Below are 14373 nucleotides of genomic sequence, written 5' to 3'. Positions count from 1 at the left end.
TCTATATTTTGAGAACCCCCTGAGCATTTTGATGAATATGCATCTTTTTTGGCTGATAGCTGTTATGAGAAAGCACTCCGCCCCCCACCCTTCCTTCACTTGACTACTGCTGCACACAATTAGCAAAAAGTGGCTGAGGTTGATTTCAGCAGCTAAAGCTTCAGCTTCCCAATGAAGATTTAGGCCAGTCTGCGTTCAAGCATTGTGAACATGTAAATGCAGAAGGAGTGTTAATAAAAGATGATAAGAGCACAGAGACAACAATGACAGTAACGGACACCTGTACCCACACACACAAACACACACATCTACCATCCACACCACACCTGCACACTGATGTGACTTGAATGAAACACAAACTACACACTCCACAGAAGCTGTAAAACATAGCTACTTACTGTTGTAGTCGGCAGGCGTGGGTACTCCTTGCAGGCCCATCTGCTCAGGACGCGTTCTGCCTCCTGGAATGGCCATCCCCTGCACTCCCCGTGCTGTGGAACTGTGCATTTTACGGTCTCGCTCCAGCTCCTCTGTCCCACGTCCACCCTGCACCACATTCCCATTCATATGCAAGCACAAAAATATACATACATCAGTTGAAGCTCCAACTATTGACAAGACATATAGTGTACAACTTCAAGTCAGCAGTCAATGCAGCCTGTCCTTTTTGTGTGTGGATGATCATTTCCTGACCTGTGGTGAAACGAACCTGATAATGGACATGGGATTTTTAACTGTGGAGAAAAAGGCAATAACTGAATGTGGAAACCTGATGGGACTTGTATGCATTTAATAGGAAAAAAGGAAAAGAAAAAGATCTGATGAATGGGATATCAGAAACAGAAAAGAATTTAAAAGACTCCACTGCATAAACACTTGACACACATAAACAAACATTACAAGTACTATGAAAGAGAAAAGCATTATTAGACTGCCACATACACAATAAAATAACACGACTGTTGATCATCACTCCACATAATATCTTCTTTCAACAAATTCAGAACAATTTCAGACAAACTGTTCAAATCAGATTTGGATTTAAAACAGAAGTCCACCAGAAAACAGAACAGATGACAAACACTTTTGAGAAGAGCAAAACACTGACTTACAAATTTCAACATATTCCAGTCAAAGACATAGTCGTATGTGAACCCTTGGCGGTGGAAGAGATTCCTGAACAACTGTCGTAAGTAGGAGTAATCTGGCTTGTCATCAAACCGTAAGGAACGACAGAAGTTGAGGTAGGTGGCAAATTCAGCTGAAAAGGAAAACAAGATAGTCCCATTTCAGGTGAATCTGCAAAGACATGACAAGGCTTTTTCAAAGTATTTCATTATTCTTGATGTAGGATTCTGAATGAAGCTCCCAGCGTGAGTATCTACCAAAGTGCAAACATCAATGTGGCCCAATCTGTAAAATGAATTTGCCCATGCTTCCAATTCGTACAGTAGCAGTGGTGACCTGATTAAATCACTGTACAAAAAAACATGAATACAGATTAATGTTTTTGTTTTTTTCTGGAAGTATAAATTAAAAAAACAAACAAACAACCCCCCACCCCAAAACAACAACAAAACTACTGGTGTATACTACATCAGTCACTGTTCTATGTTTAAACTGATCTCATGGTTGCATTTGCAGAACTTCCAGTCTTTTATAACTTTCTGGCATGGATACTTCATAACAATGGAGCCATCAGCTAAATGAATACTCCCACAAACACCAAACCCTGGGCAAGTAGACAAATGAAGGACTATAAATCATGTTATTTCCTCAAATCTTCAGCAAGCTTATTTTGACATTTACATGCAACTACCATATCCAAAGCTCAGGTAAGCTGTCTCCAGTTTTCTTTTTTCAATACCAACAAGGCTGGGAAATGGTATGTCATGTTGTCTAAAAACCGCAACTGAATGAAACAGGATTTGCCAGTTGTATAACCGCTAACTGAAAATGATGCTGAAAGGATCCAAAGAAATTTTGGATATATAGACTGGAGGTGGATGTAATGAGGTGGGTTTTTTTTTTAATCCAGTAATTTGAATGGCTTGACCCTGGTATCTGATCATACTTTCCTGGTAACAATCATTCAAAAGCAAGCGACACACAAAACTAAATGCTGCAAATAGAGCAAGGCTATATCTTTCACATCATATCCTGACACATATAATTTTAACTGCTTCTAAAACAAAAACATAACAATATACCAACAGAGCATTTTTTTAATGCCTTATTTCATTGATATGGTAGTGTTGTGCATTCACTGAATGTGTAAACTTGAGTAACAAACTTACATGCAGTGGTGCACAAGGATGAATAAACGACCACAACATTTTCCGGCGTCTTCTTAACATTGGTGCAATTAAATCTCTTTGTGCTCTTTGTAAACTGTGTACTACAATATATATAAAAGTATGTTTGTCTGGTGTGCTGTCTCTAAGAAAAAAGGCAAAATCAAACTAGTAAATGTAAAACTAAAAAGAAGACATGTTTCACAACAGAAAATTGTGGGGTGGAGGGGGCAGTAAAATTTTTTTTTTTTTTGGGGGGGGGGGGGGGAGGGGGGGGGGGGGCAGAATTTTTAGCCCTGGTCATAGACGTACTCAGTGCCAGTGATGACATATTTGTCAAAAGAAAACTGGGAGGGGGTTGTGGATGGGGGAGCAGATTTTTCTTTTTTTGTCTGGGAATTATTAGCCCTGGTCATAGAGGTATTCAGGGTCAGTACCAGGTAACAAAGAGACTGCACAGAGTTTGTACTGCACAAAGTCCAGGACACAAACAACTAATATTATCAATTTACAATAAATATCTATTTACACAAAATCAGACATACAAGGAAATCCTTTGCAGAGCTCTTCAATAGGAGTGGACATTTTCTTCTCACTGATGCGTTCATATTTTTGGCGTTTGGTAGCTGCCTTGAGGCCCTGCCAAGGTAAGCTGCCACGCAGGAAGTACATGAAGACATACCCCAACGACTCCATGTCGTCCCTCCGACTTTGTTCTGTTTAGACAGCACATGCACATATATAAAATAAACTGACATCACATATAAACTTTTCCTAAAACATGTCAAACATGAGATATGCTCAATGCTGATAATAGGAACATTTCCACACACACATACACACAAATCAACACCACAGAAGTATATAACTAAGACAGGGACACTAAAAAGTCCAGGGATACTTTTTTAATTTTTTTTTTAACAGAAAGAAAACAATGTATGTCTAAAAACAGAATATTAAAAACTTGAAATAATAAAACACACACACACACAAGTATACAACAAAGACAGGGACGCTAAAAAGTATCAGAATATTAGAAAGTCTGAATAGGTAACTTCTCTTATTTCTGCCGTTTGTTGGTTACAACCCAGTCACTGGGCCATGTCAGGTCTGAAAAGATTCTGGTCAAAAAAAGAATATTCCCATTACTAATCCAAACCGAGCACAAAACGAGAAAGAGATGACAGTGAAAATACAGAAAATGTGGAAACAAAGAGAGCAAAAGACAAGTAAATTTCTATAACAGAATTTCCAGACGGCACAGATACTATTTATAATAGAAAGATAACAAGGCACGTCCAACTACTAGGAGGTTATCGGCCGTAGTTGCTTCTGTTTTCTCCGCATAGGCGGATAGTAGTTTGCACAGTATGTGTAATTAAAATCTTTTTTTAACAGCACCAGTCCCAGTTTCCATCTGTCAGGTTGAATTCATCGAGCAAAATCAAGTTGTCGTTTTTTCAGAAGCTCATTCTTGTATTTTTATGAAGGAGTTATGTATGTATTCGTGTGTATGCAAATATGCACCCCATCTCTGCATATGTATATGAATGAATGTAGTCTGTTATGGCAATTTTTCAAAGAGCACATGAACTCACTGCATAAACTGAGGGGGAAACCCACCCTCCCACCCCCAAACCAAAGATGTCCCCGAATTCACTTGCACAAAAGCCACATTTTGGTCAGCATCCCATTAACTCATGCAGTTGTGCTGAAATAATTTTTTAAAACTGATTTGAGGACTGACACAGTGGCACACCACGATTAACTCATACATTCAGAACTACTGTCCTGCCCAAATATTCCTCAACACACAGATATGCACTGACAACACACACACTGTAAAAACCTGTTAGTCATTCTGACTTACCTATGCCCAGGTGGGTATTGATGCTGGCATAGCGTGCTGTGCCTGTGAGATTCTTGTTTTCCCTGTAAGGTATGTGTTGATGCGTTCGTGCATCTCTGTATTTTTTGGCCAGCCCAAAGTCTATGAGATACACAAGATTGCCTTTTTTCCCCAGCCCCATCAAAAAGTTGTCTGGCTTCACATCTCTGTGGATGAAGTTTTTGGAGTGAATGTACTCAATTCTGCTGATCTGAAACAGACCATTAAAACTGATCAGATGCTTCACCTACATTTAGAAAGAAAGATTACATTTACCTTACTGATCAGTTGCTTTATCTGCTTTTAGAAAGAAAAAAAAGATTACAGAACTTTAGCCTTAGATTTATAAAGGGGCAATAAAATATACAGGACCACTGACACATACACTCACTTCAATAACTACTGAATTCGAAACAGTTTATTCAGGAAAGAAAAACTGCTAACATTATGAGCTGATTATTTTGGTAATATTTGGTCGATTACAATTTACGTAACACAAGTACAACCACATCACACATTCAGATGTTGCATCACCAATGATAACCAGAATGGCTTTCTTTGTCAGTGACACAACAGAACTAGAAGTATATTCCTTCTAACCACTAAGCACCCGCAAAAACATCTGTATTCTCCTACCACTGAGCGCCCGCTTTTCATGGGCATAGGCATTGTAGTTTACGTAAGTGAGACTCTCACAAGAGTCACTGTCTCGATTTTGCCATTCCTTGCTAAGAATGCATCACTTTTCAATGCCCAATTTGGTTAAGTTTTGCCAATATTCTCAATTCTAAGTTAGAAGATGTTTGATGACTGACAAGAGCTTTGGCATATTTCCTCTAAATGATCACTATGATGATGATTTTGAACTGTCTGAATAATTTCTGCATGAGAATCTTGTAGAAGTCGATCATACTGAGTGGCCTATAATACAGTATATATCAACTGATTGAGTTTTGCCAACAGTGACAGTGATAATCACAGAGAAGATGGTTCCAAGTGTGAAGCAACTGTCAAATCTCCAAAACTGATACTGTCATTGTCTCAATGTGTCAGTCGTTGATTTCACTAAAAATATTCGATTGTACACAATCTTCCTGTTTGTGCAAGTTCCATGGATTATATTTCTCTTTTGTTTGTGCTAGTTCCATGGATTTTATTCTCTTTTCTTTACAGACAAGGCTAGGTTCTTTGCTTTTTCTTTCTTTCCACTATCAATGCAAAAATACAGCATCTCTCCAAATGAAAAGAAAAAAAATTCAGCATGTTGATTATAGCTACTCAAGCTGAAGAAGAAGAAAAGATGTGGTGTTAAAACACACAGTAGAGTAGACCAAACTTATTTTAAAGTAAAATGTAATTTTAGTAATGGATTTATCTAAAGTTGATGATCAAATTCTATGGGGGTGGGGGGTGGGAGAAATAACTCAGTGCAACAAAACAAGATGATGATAGTATATTTAATTTTTTTTTTTTTTATAATAATCATCCATCGAAAATTGTCAGAGTTTGGTCCCTTGACATGGGATTTCAATAGTGATTTATGCTCAGTCACTTAGGGGTAATTGGGATATTATTCATATTTGATGCTGTGTCAACATGTGCAAACTAGAATCAATTTCTTATCAATATGACTAGGAGCAGAGGATTTAATACTGTGCGAACAGGTGCTGCCCAGAGCAGTATTTTTTTTGTGTCAGTGTCTTGTACTGGTTTCAAATGACATATAAAACGCTGCATTTTGTCAATGTTTATGGAAGAAAAATAATACATTTGCAAAAACACTGCAGTACTGTTGAGAGAAGGAGGTGGATGGCAGAGGACGGTGACATTTAGTTAATTATGTGTATTATTTTTCTTTCAACAGTATGCATATGTACACACAACTAATAAATGGACCCTCCACCTTTTCATTTCTTTTTCAACAGTACTTACAAAAATCTGAGTTGTCACAATCTTCAAGATTAATTTTTTTTTTTATATCACTATGTTTTTTCTGCAGCACATGTGCTGCTGGTCAACTCCTGACCTGTGTTCTTCATGAAGTCTCTTGTCCAATGTAACAGGAATGTACAGATAAACATATAGGAATAATACTAAATTTGATTCTGTAGTGTAAGGGTAGCATCATTCTTCTTCTGAAAAGCAATTCCCACATTTATGACATGCTGCACACCCCACACACCAGTGTTTACACATGTGTACAGTGTGTTGATGGAATCTAAACCCAGGTGCATTAACATCTTTATTCAGCCTCCACCTCACACCCCATTCCCTTTTGCACCCCCCCCCACCCAACACCCCCCCCTCTAACCCTCCTCCCCCCACCCCCCACACACAGTGACACACAAACACACACACCAGTTGATCAGCCAGCAGTAAGACAGTCTTGAGGCTGAACTTCCGGGAGCAGAAGTTGAAGAGGTCCTCCAGACTAGGCCCCAGCAGCTCCATCACCATCACATTGTAGTCGCCTTCTGCCCCACACCACTTGATGGAGGGGATGCCCACTGCAACAAACACCTTCACTCTTCAACCGCACAGAAACTAAACTCAGGCTGTACAAGTTTTGCCTTGTACTGTTTACCACCTGTAAACTTTCAAAATAATTATTACATTATAAAATAAGAACACTATTAAAAAAACAAGAACAGCTGAACATGAATAAACTGAAACAGATAAACTGATATAGATAACACTTACAGTTATTTCAAATACAAATTGAAAAAGAAAAACCCAACAAAAACAACATACATCATCATGTATTATGAATATTTTGTGAATCACTCTAATTTAGAATTAGAGACAGAATACAGTATGCATTGGTCTAGTAAATCATACAACTTTTTACAAGCACATATGATAAAAAGTGTAACTCTAGTTTCTATCCCCTCCCCTCCAAACAGATGTCTACCATTTTAAACAAAGGGAGAAATGAAAAAAAGAAAAGAAAAAAAAGAAGAAGAAATCAAAATATAACAGCAAAACAGACAAGAACAGAACAGAAAGTCCATGATTATAATGGCAAAGAACAGACCTAGCATACATCTGGCTCCAGAGGTTCTACTTCAAATTTCAATATGACTATGGACTGTATTACTTACCTCCTCCCTGCATCATTCTGTAAATTTTGCTTTCGATGTGAAGCTGCGGGTGCTTTGTCTTGACACATTCTAACTTGATGGCTACCTCCTCACCATTGGAAATGTCTGTGCCTGCACAATTGATTTTTCACGCTAAAAAAATTGCAAATACGCTCATACAATCACAAAGAAGCAATGTCCACTTACAGATAGTGAGATAATGAGAAAGAGCAAGCTGATGTTTGTTATTTTCAACACAGTACAGTCTTATCAGTTATCTGTTCACCTTCATCTGAGGAGACAAAAAAACAACAACGACGACAACAACAAAAACATGAAAAGCATGAGTGCTGATCTTGTACTTTCTTCTGTGTCAGACAGGAATCCAATGGAGGCGTTGCAAGAGTGATGTGCTCAGATCTTTTCTTCCAGAGGACAAGCTGAGCAGCAGAGTTTTGTATGTGCTGAAGGGAGTGAATAGATGAAGCAGGGAAACCACACAACAAAGACAGAGAGTTACAGTATTCAAAGTGTGAGAGAATTGATCATTGTTTCAGTTTTGTCTGTGTTCTTGTCAGTTCAAATGTTACTGATTAAAAGTCTTCCAGTTCTGAATGTCCAGAAAGGAGTCATATTTTTCTTGCAATAGATGACAAACTTTCAGGGGTATTGTTTTTCAGAAGTTGAGAGTCAAACATTGGCATTAGAATGAATCAATGACTGAAATTGTGGTGGTCGTATAATTTCAGTGTGGGGAGCAGTGTACAGTGTGAAGAGCATGAAGCCCCCCGAAAAAACCCCACCAACCTCCATGTATGGGACTCTGTGTTTGATTTTAGCGAGTTCCGACTGACAACTGTCAACTGTTAGAGACTGGTGGAATCTGTTGATGAGATATGATTTGAAGCAGCTGAAAGCAGTGCTGCTGAAACAAAATGAATTCAAATGAAGATGCAAAAAAACATCAAATGGTCCATTGTATCAAAGGCAGCTGACAAGTTGAGAAGAGTAAGAGAGGAAATATTTTTTTCTTGAGTCGGACACTATCACTGTATCAGAAGAATATTCAGGATGTGGAGAAGAATGGTTTCAGTGCTGTTCAGCACAACAGGCAGACAGAAACTGAAAACGGTGGAAGAGATTGTTGAAATAAAGGAGGTTGTCAAACTGATACATGATGACTTTTTCTAAAAATGTTGACAGGAAAGGAAGGTTTGAAACTGGCTGAGGATTAAAAAAAGAAAAAGAAAAAAAAAAGATTCATTCTGGGTGTCAATTTTTCTGTGAGGTTAAAATATGCATTGATGATTTATTGATGATTACATTTAATAGATTTAGTGAAGATCAATCGCCAAAAAAAAAAGTATTACAAAAACAAAAGCATAATATGCTTCATTCAGCCCACATTACAAGTTATTTACTTGTTGCGAACATTGGGAATGGGAACAATGATTCTATTTGGTGAATAGTTTGATATTTAACTAAAGACTCCAGCTGTTGACCAGAATATGTAATGTTCACACTACACAACAGTTTGTACAAGTTCAATTCCATTCAATTCAATTCAAAATACTGTATTGTCTGCTTCAACCAAAACATAAAATTCTTTCAGGCTCACATCATGCCAGTCTGCAAATATAAAAGAAAACGAAAAACTGACACACCCTTTACAAATAACATTGTGGCATCTGCTAAGTTTTTAGTGTATCTGTGACCGTTAAGTAAAACTTAAACTAGTAAAAGTTGCAACATAGCAATGGAAACAAACTTTTTTGGGTTTCTGAACATATTCTTCTTTAGGTTGATTTATACTTGCAACTGTACAGGGAGTCTGTTAATGACAGTCTGAACTTAGCCACAGTGAAAATCAAGTGACTGTTTACACTGTATGAGTATCAGAAGATATTCAATGACACACATGTATCAATCACACTCACAGGATGAAGTATTCAAAATCAAAACAAAGAAACATACAGACTGCATATAATAGTTTTTTGTGTGTGAAAAAACAAAAATCAAATCCAATAAATTCCTGGAAGTGGTATGTCCAGTTTCACAATCTCAAATTAACAAAAGCTTAAAATTAATACAAAGCTGCCAAAAATCATTATTTTCTATGTCTGATACTGTGATAGTGATACAGAAATATTTGTGTCCTGCTGGAAGAATAACACTCTGTGTGTGTGTGTGTGTGTGTGTGTGTGTGTGTGTGTGTGTGTGTGTGTGTTCATGTCTGTGCAAGCAGAAATATGTAGTTATCAATCATGTGCTGTATTGTGCACACATACTGACATAGTCATAGTCCGCGAGAAACACTATGGAAAAGGTGAAAGTTATATTTTGGGTCCCCCAACTTTGTCCAATAAAAATACACTTTTCCTACTGATTCTAAACAAGCTGGAAGAGTCTGCTAGAAACACAGAATCGAGCAAAAAATGATGAATACTTCACTGAAACAATGACTGAGCGAGTTATTGGGCATTTCTTTGATAATAAATCATGAAAATTGTAACGAAAGTATATTATCTTGTGTGTCTCACTGAGCGAGATCCATATGAAATTCACCATACCACTGCATGCAAAATTATGTCACTAGCCACCTTTTCATGCTGGAGTATCAGATCTAGTCTGCCTAGTAGTCGGACACTATTCACATTGATGACACAGACCAGAATCCGAACTCAGCTGATCTGATTTCTTCGAACTTCATAGCAGACAAAAACAAAATATTTTCTGATTAAAAATCTAAATGAAATCGTGAACACTGACTTACCCAGATAAATGTCTCCGAAAGAGCCACTGCCGATTTTCCTTCCCAGGCGATACTTGTTTCCAACTCGTAGCTCCATCGTTCTAACAACAAAGAAAATATGTCCAACTTAGCACAATGGAGACTGCATCCAGTGCTTAGTTCCGACCAGTCCAACCTACAGAAAAAAGAAGGAAGGGTAGGGCAAAACTGTGTGCGAAAAATCTTACCTATTGTCGTTTCTCCTTCAAAAGAAGGGCCACATCAGTAAGCTAAATGATTGACGAATTCAATTATGTCACTCTGATGTTAATACATTCCCAAAGTAAGTGCCGATGCTCCCGATAAAATAACGGTACCTATCTAGCAGAAGCCATTATTTACTGAATGGTTGCTTGACACACACACTACGCAAGCGCTGAAAGTCTGCTTCCGCAAAAGAAACCCCGGATGATAGGCGTCTGCTCGACCTGCCAGTTGACCCTAGTTACAGCTGATTTATTATTTTCACGAATTGTGTTTATGTGCGACCAGATCAGTTTATTTTGTCACAGATTTTGAAATGGCGATGTGGATGTTAGAAAGCTGTTGCAGCCACGTGAGTGCACTATCCGCTCAGTGTGTTTCCTCAGCTATGTTTATATCTGACACTGTCCGCGTCATTGGTTACGCCTTCCCGTGGTTGTTTTGGACTTGACCCGAGGTATGAGATCCCCTCAGGCGTGGTCGTTAGGTATTCTGAAAATAAACACGGTCTGAGAAAAAGTGCGCGTGTCCTTGCAATGCGATGTGTAATATGATATTCGAATTATGCACGGCTATTTCGTATGGTCAGACTAAAATAACCCACAACGACGTGTGCGAACATATAGGCCTGTGTCAGTTTAAAAGTCGTTTTGTTTGGCATGGAGACGGGAATGGAAAATAGCGGGTTTGGGTTGGGTGGGTGAATGGTGTGAATGGGCGGTGAACAAGGAATGCCATTCAAGCCAACTTCAGCTTTCCTGCTCCGTATGATCGACTGAATATCGCGTTTTCCAAATGTTTTTATTTTTAAATTTTAACTTGACTACTTAAGTCTTTATCTGTTTGTTAATTTTTTCCCTCAGGGCAATGCGATGTGAAGACAGCTTTTGTTGTTGTTGTTGTTGTTGTTGTTGTTGTTGTTGCAGTAGTGTTTTCATGCCGTGCTGCCTTCTCTTATCTCCTCTTCCAAGTCTGTTTTCCTAGCTCTGTGTCAAGTGTTCAGTTGTGTTCATGTGTGTGTGCGCGCGCCTGTTGTACACTGGTCGACTCAGTGTTTGTTTTCATAAATTGCCTGTGCACACAGCCTGATCTTTCCTGGATAGAATACGTTCTAAACTGAATTCCATCTGTCGAACCTGATCAGTCGACATCAACAAAAACAACAACAAGAATCCATCTGCGTTTGTCACTTCAACTGATAAACTCAACACATAAATTAATCAAACCAATCGTCCCTGGAATCGTTCGCACCTTATGATCAATTCATATCAATTAATCACTCTATCACTGAGCCAGTCAGTCAGTCACTCAGTGAGTCAATCAGTCAGACCGACAAACAATCAAAGAACAAATTGCTCAGTTCAAAATGACTTCGTCATAGTCGGTCATAGTGAATAGACGAATACGTTTAAAAAAACCCCAAAAGGCATAAAGAGAAACGAACAGACAAAACGAGTAGAGAAGAAGAAGGAGAAGAAGAAGAAGAAGAAGAGAGATGTGCACTGACAGACGCAGCGACAGAGAGACAAACTGACAGACACAGAGATAGTAACACAACACACACACGCGCGCACACACGTTCGCGCACGCATGCACGTGTGCACGCGCACACACACACACACACATATATATAATGTTATATACTATAACAGGCTAAATAACAGAGGTACATAGACTGACAGACTGACAAACAGACATGGCAGGCTCACACAGGCGTGCGCGCGCACACACTGACAAACACACACATCACGCATAAGCACCCTTCCTTCCTTCCTTCCGTAAAGTGATCACAGTCAATACCTGACTATTCTATCACTGAATAAAACGGGGTCTGCGGAAGATACATTTAGGTCTACATAGGTTTCTTAAAAAAAGAAAAAAAAGGTATATTCTGATATTTATATCCCGGAGACCATCGACACAAAGGTGTCGACTGAGCTGGCCTCCACGGCTCTCTGGGGCAAGGCGTTCCAATCCCGGATGGTACGTGGGAGGAAACCAGCCTGCCTATTATCTAGTTTTGCAGAAGATTTTTGCTCCAGCTGCTCAGTGTGGGTGCGTCGCTGCCGTGGTGGTGGTGATACCAGTTTTTCTTTCAGTGAATCCATGCTTAAACAATTATGCTTGATTTTATAAAGCATACTCAGTCTGGCTGTTTGGCGGCGTTGTTGCAGGGACTCAACGTCTTGTAGCATTGCTGATACACTCGAGGTGTTCCGGTAGCGTCTCAGCACAAATTTGGCTGCTCGTCTCTAAACCACAATGTTAAATCATTTCACTTCGTTTCGTTCACAATGTTTGATTCAGGACTATGCAGTCTGATCGGGCATTGCACACGTACACACGTACACACGCACACGCAAACACACACGCAAACACACACACGCAAACACACACACACACACACACACACACACACACACACACACACACAGAAGTACGGTAAAAAACAAAACACAAAAAAAACAACATACCATGATCTACTGAAGTAGTGATTGCCTGAATTAGATTTGGAATTAAGTACAAGTTTTAAAAATGTTGTAGGACGGGCGCAATAGCCGAGTGATTAAAGCGTTGGACTTTCAATTTGAGGGTCCCGGGTTTGAATCTCGGTAACGGCGCCTGGTGGATAAAGAGTGGAGATTTCTCCGATATCCCAGGTCAACAAATGTGCAGACCTGCTGGTGCTTGAACCCCCTTCGTGTGTATACGCAAGCAGAAGATCAAATACGCACGTTAAAGATCCTGTAATCCATGTCAGAGTTCGGTGGGTTATAGACACAAGAACATGCCCAGCATGCACACCCCTAAAAACGGTGTATGGCTGCCTACATGGCGGGGTAAAAACGGGCATACACGTAAACACCCACTCGTGTACATACACGAGTGAACGTGGCAGTTGCAGCCCACGAACGAAGAAGAAGAAGAAGATAGATGAGTTTTGTTTCTATCGACACCACACATTTTTGTCTAACGGCGGCCTAGGCTGGAAGTGTTCTCCACTTCTATGATGATCGCCACGGTGGTGGTGGTGGTGTTAATGTTGTGGTAGTGGATGTTGTCATGATGTGTGTGTGTGTGTGTGTGTGTGTGTGTGTGTGTGTGTGTGCGCGCGCGCGTGTGTGTGCTTTTTGATGTGTGTGTGTGTGTGTGTGTGTGTGTGTGTGTGTGTGTGTGTGTGTGTGTGTGTGTGTGTGTGTGAATTTCTATCAATCAACCATTTATTGAAGGTTAACGGACAAAGGACATTCTCTTGAAAGCCTTTTGCACGACGGTTTTAGCAAAACTACGTCCCTCAGAACAAAGAATATATGTATATATATACACATATTTATTTATTTATTTAACAAGGTCAACAACCTTTCTGTTGTGTTTTATATTCAGATCAGTCACCGAATTGAATCTGCTGCCAGGATCATTCGTGGATTCCCTGATGTTAAGTAGTTGTCAATGTGAGGTCGAGCACACACACACAAATCATGTTGCTTACACACACACACACACACACACACACACACACACACACACACACACACACACACACACACACACACACACACACGCACGCACGCACACTCACGCGCGCGCGCTTCTCTCTTCAAGAGCCACCGCGGAGAACTCAATGAATCATTGTGATCAGCTGTAGTATGTGTCTCCGGGAGGAAGGTTGCTGAATGGTTAAAAGGCTTATACAGTGCCGATACAGTGTCCGTAATGGTCTGGGTTCGAACCTCGGTCTCGCCCATTCTCCCAAATTTGACTTTTGTGCTAGGGCAGTGACGCATCCTTGAGAAACTGCAAATGTCTCGACGCGTTAAGGTTTAGGTTTGAGGAACTTGCTTTTTGACGTGATGTTATAGCTTGGAGAGAAGACGTATTCGGGCATATTGGACAGAGGTACTGTCGAGAGGGAAAAGACGACAGGAAAAAGCCCCCCCTCCCCCCCTCCCTCCCTTCTCGATCCACCCTGTCGAACGACCAAAAGCCCATTGAGTTGTGAGTGTGAAATCTGGGCGCATTTCCTTTGCATGTTTCATTGTAGTTTAGTTGTACATTTATCAAACCCGAGTCACAATAAGAGCGACCAGAAAATGCCACCATGCACTTACCGCGAAC

At 39.8% G+C, this 14373-nt stretch overlaps 1 protein-coding gene across 2 annotated transcripts in view; it reads right to left on the bottom strand.

The window, feature by feature from the left end:
* Positions 1–10441, bottom strand: part of LOC143292744 (casein kinase I-like) — a 32253-nt gene extending 21812 nt beyond the window's left edge. Inside the window, exons 1-8 of one of the 2 annotated variants that reach the window (XM_076603284.1) lie at positions 10242–10441; positions 10036–10115; positions 7284–7394; positions 6541–6689; positions 4165–4393; positions 2840–3010; positions 1113–1261; positions 399–546 (exon numbers count right to left, since the gene is read on the bottom strand). In XM_076603284.1, the coding sequence (XP_076459399.1) occupies positions 399–546; positions 1113–1261; positions 2840–3010; positions 4165–4393; positions 6541–6689; positions 7284–7394; positions 10036–10111 (1033 nt within the window). In that variant the 5' untranslated portion in view covers positions 10112–10115; positions 10242–10441. The remainder of the gene's footprint in view (positions 1–398; positions 547–1112; positions 1262–2839; positions 3011–4164; positions 4394–6540; positions 6690–7283; positions 7395–10035; positions 10116–10241) is intronic. The other variant, XM_076603282.1, reaches the window with a different exon arrangement.
* Positions 10442–14373: the final 3932 nt, after the last annotated feature.

Source organism: Babylonia areolata, chromosome 18 (assembly GCF_041734735.1).
Source record: "Babylonia areolata isolate BAREFJ2019XMU chromosome 18, ASM4173473v1, whole genome shotgun sequence".
NCBI lineage: Eukaryota > Metazoa > Mollusca > Gastropoda > Neogastropoda > Buccinidae > Babylonia > Babylonia areolata.
The sequence above is the reverse complement of the archived record's forward strand: the minus strand, read 5'-3'. Positions and strand labels throughout refer to the sequence as shown.